The sequence below is a fragment of the Eriocheir sinensis genome, chromosome 4, assembly GCF_024679095.1.
Source record: "Eriocheir sinensis breed Jianghai 21 chromosome 4, ASM2467909v1, whole genome shotgun sequence".
NCBI lineage: Eukaryota > Metazoa > Arthropoda > Malacostraca > Decapoda > Varunidae > Eriocheir > Eriocheir sinensis.
In genome coordinates this window covers 21,349,962-21,354,288 of record NC_066512.1, presented here as the reverse complement: position 1 = coordinate 21,354,288, position 4,327 = coordinate 21,349,962, and the positions used below count along the sequence as shown (strand labels likewise).

General features: G+C 51.1%; 1 protein-coding gene across 1 annotated transcript; it reads left to right on the top strand.

The window, feature by feature from the left end:
* Positions 1-542: 542 nt before the first annotated feature.
* Positions 543-3,950, top strand: LOC126982305 (uncharacterized). Its single transcript, XM_050834304.1, has 4 exons — positions 543-548; positions 2,723-3,214; positions 3,424-3,576; positions 3,696-3,950. Exons 1-4 carry the CDS (start codon positions 543-545, stop codon positions 3,948-3,950), a joined length of 906 nt encoding a protein of 301 aa, XP_050690261.1.
* Positions 3,951-4,327: the final 377 nt, after the last annotated feature.

Genomic DNA, 4,327 nt, shown 5'->3' with positions numbered 1-4,327 from the left:
TAACCTCAGACACGTAAAATTAAAAAGATAAATCCAAAGTCTATATATACCAAGTCAAGTCATACGCAGCTTTGTGGGAGGAGACACGGCAGAGGCGTGGTTTATGCGTGACGTTGCTTGAAGCCAAACTAGAGAATGTAGAAACAGGGATTTAGAGAAAACTAAGAAAGGCGGACTAATTTAAATCAATCACTTCAACATGACCCCTCTCACACCCCACACCGCCGTTTGTAGGCATTGGAATTACAGTCACGCATAGCACAACAAAAAAAGGCATATTTTTTCGTCAGTGGCTTGCCTGAATGCGCGGTGAAAGCGGCCGCAACTTTAGTCACCCGTGAACTGGCTTCAAGTGACGTCATCCCGCTGCTCCGCTCCAAACCGCCCACTGCGCGTGCTGGTCGCAGTTTTGAAGGCAGAGTGACTTGACTTGGTATATATAGACTTTGGATAAATCCATGAGCATATCCATAAATAATCCAGTAACTTAACAATCACATAACACTGACAATTCTCCACGTACGAAAGCCATGCCCGTACCCATGAGGGCAAGTCCGTGGCCCAACCGTACTCTCCCACACAAATATATTCCCGCCATTAGCGTTCCTGTCAGTGGCGGTGGTGGACAGTGGGCACTCCGGTCACGTTCACACATCCGGCAAGTTGGCAACTTTCCCGACAGACAGACACCCCCCCTTCAACCCCCATTCCCTCCTTGCTTGCCTGATTCCCCCTCCCCCTTCCTACTGCCTGCCTATCTGCCTTCCACTTTCAATGATCCTACGTGCTTCCTTCCATCCTTCCCTCCTTTCATCTCCTACACTGCCTTCCCCACCTCCACCCTCCCTCACCACTTTATCCTGTCAACAGCTTCCCCCCTGTCCCACCTTACCTCTTACTTTTTTTCTCTTCTCTTTTTACTCCTCCTTTCTTCCTATTCATTCCAGCAGCTGCAGCTCTCTTCTCACACTGCTCCCTCCTCTCTCCACTAGCTCCTTAAACTGATATAGCCGTTTCTTCTCCTATGCTACACTAGTTTTGTTCCTTCTCCCTTTCTACTTGCCTCTATTCTTCCCCTTTCAACACCTATTTCCTCGGTTAATTCTTGTTTATCCTCCCAGCTATAATATTCTCCATGTTTCTTCAAGCAATCACACTACTGAGGCCTTTAATGTAAACAATATGAAAAACAAAACATTACGAAAGCAAGCATGGATATAGGTAGAAAAAGAATACTTGGCAAAACACTACGGTATGTTAATAAATAAAATAGACAAATAAGAATTGCAGGTGACTTGACTTCCTAAATGGACTGCTAAGGATTTAAGCTACCCAACATTATGTATTAGCGTTCAGGGCTCTATGTTAAGGACGTCTTTATCCTGCACGTTTGCTAAAGAACATATTGTATAAACAGACACTTCTACACAATTATTCTCCTACACTCTTTCAGCCGTCGCTCAGCAGCAATTCGCTTTAGCCTAACGTTGCTTTTTTTTTCGTGTCCAGCATACCGGTTGTCTGCTCAATATTTAACGACGCACTTTGAGGGCCATTAGCGTATTGGAGGCGGGGCGGTCTTTTTTTTCGTTATGTGTGTGTGTGTGTGTGTGTGTGTGTGTGTGTGAGAGAGAGAGAGAGAGAGAGAGAGAGAGAGAGAGAGAGAGAGAGAGAGAGAGAGAGAGAGAGAGAGAGGGAGAGAAAGGGGGTGGGGACATGGCAAAGATACAAGTAAATAAATAACAGAAGAGTCATTACAAGAGATTGAGACTACACACCCAACAAAACATCCGTAAATAGAACTTCCTGCAGATAAAATAAGGCAGTGGAGGAGAAAGGGAGGAGGGGAAAACACGAGGCTGGTGAAGGGTTAAGGAGTGGGAAACAAGAGGAGGGAGGGATGACACGACGTCTGGTACAACACATATATTCTAAGCGAGACAGCACTAGATAACCGTCACCTCGTTCGGTAAAACACGTGTTAAGAGTGGCGGAATAAGTCTGTTTTAAAGAAGGTGGTCCACGAGCAAGTAGATGGAGCTAACGAGACACGTCATTGGATCTGGCTAAAGAAAATTGGAGAAAAGGGAGGAGAGGGAAGAAAGGTGAGGAGCGAGGGGCTCTACCAATCCCGAGCATAATCCTATTTCAACAGAGTCCCAGTTTTCATTATGATAATCTACTTTTTCTTTCATTTTCCTTTAATAGTATATTCTGCCCCTTAAACTTATCACAAGTGTTGAGGTTTGTCCTCTCCTACATTCATTACTTTGCTTTTTCATTTCATTTAATACTTCATCTTAATTTTAAAAACAATATTCACTTTGTTTTCTGCTTATTATACATTCAATTAGCATCCACTGATTACTTCTCTTAAATTACTTACTTTACCAATTTCTACAATACCGTTATCTCTATTACAAGTCTAAATGAAAAAAAAACACCTTAGTTTCCCAGTCATTACTTTAGAGAAGTGAACAGAGCTGTAAAACTCTTACCACAGCGTCAAAAATGTGGCAACTCCTCCGTTACTCCCAATTATGGCAAGTATAATTTCATCCAGTAAATTAAACTGTGTTATACCGACCAGTGTAAATATTTTGTAAACTAATCTAAACTATGCCAAAAATCGCCTCATAAAAGACTGTCCCTGTGTCCTGGCCCGGCGAGGGAGTCATAATAATTCTGTTGATTAAGTTGGGAGAAGTTTGGGACCCTCCAGCCGCTCAGCGCGTCCCGTCCCGTCTGTTTCTACTACCAGCCACGCCACGCCGGAGCCACGCCACGCCACCCCAGGGCCACGCCACAGTCACGCCAACCCAGAGCCACGCCACGTCACGCCAATCACACCAAGCCAGAGCCAAGCCACGCCACGCCAAGCCAGAGCCACGCCACGCCAGTCACACCAAGCCAGAGCCAAGCCACGTCAAGCCTGAGCCAAGCCACGCCACGCCACGCCAGAGCCACGCCAAGCCAGAGCCACGCCACGCCACAGCCACACGCCACGCCAGAGCCAAGCCACGCCACGCCAAGCCAGAGCCACGCCACACCACAGCCACACGCCAAGACAGAGCCAAGCCACGCCACGCCACGCCAGAGCCACGCCACACCACAGCCACACGCCAAGCCAGAGCCAAGCCACGCCAAGCCAGAGCCACGCCACACCACAGCCACACGCCAACCAGAGCCACGCCACACCACAGCCACACGCCAAGCCAGAGCCACGCCACACCACAGCCACACGCCACGCCAGAGCCACGCCACACCACAGCCCCACGCCACGCCAGAGCCATGCCACACCACAGCCACACGCCACGCCAGAGCCAGGCCACACCACTGGCACACGCCACGCCAGAGCCATGCCACACCACAGCCACACGCCAAGCCAGAGCCACGCCACACCACAGCCACACGCCACGCCAGAGCCACGCCACACCACAGCCACACGCCACGCCAGAGCCATGCCACACCACAGCCACACGCCACGCCAGAGCCATGCCACACCACAGCCACACGCCACGCCAGAGCCACGCCACACCACAGCCACACGCCAAGCCAGAGCCACGCCACACCACAGCCACACGCCACGCCAGAGCCACGCCACACCACAGCCACACGCCAAGCCAGAGCCACGCCACACCACAGCCACACGCCAAGCCAGAGCCACGCCACACCACAGCCACACGCCACGCCAGAGCCACGCCACACCACAGCCACACGCCACGCCAGAGCCACGCTACGCCACAGTCACGCCAAGTCAGAGCCACGCCAAGCCAGAGCTACGCCACACCACAGTCACGCCAAGCCAGTGCCACACCACAGCCACACGCCACGCCACGCCACACCACAGCCACGCCAAACCACAACCACGCCAGAGCCACGATCTTCTGCCCTCCCTCTCCGACACCAGCAGCGGCTCCAGTCCAAATGACGCCTTCCTGAGCTGCTGATTGATGAAGCCATGCTGGGACCCGCGACACACACACACACACACACACACACACACACACACGACTATTTTCCCTCCCTCCTAAACCGTCTACATTACCTCCACCTGCACCACCACCACAGCCTCCGCCTCGGCCACCATCCAGCCCCTCGACACGTTAATGTAGTCAGGTATTTCTTTCTTTCCCTTCCTATTGACATTTTCGAGCCGGCCAATTCAGGCTCGTACTCTCCAAATGCTTCCATAAATCACCGTAAATATTTGCATTTCTCGAGGTTTTCCCAAGGGTGTTTTTACAATCGGCAGCCCATCACTTCCCCTTCCCTCCTTTCCACCCCGCCTGGCTCCCTACGTAACTGCCTGCCTCTCCGCTCGTGC

What these genes read in the sequence shown, in the direction of transcription:
- LOC126982305 (XM_050834304.1), top strand. An exon ending in ACACCACAGCCACACGCCAA is followed by an intron (nt 3,215 to 3,423) that starts GCCAGAGCCACG and finishes ACGCCACGCCAG; the next exon opens with AGCCACGCCACACCACAGCC. An exon ending in CAGAGCCACGCCACACCACA is followed by an intron (nt 3,577 to 3,695) that starts GCCACACGCCAC and finishes ACGCCACGCCAG; the next exon opens with AGCCACGCCACACCACAGCC.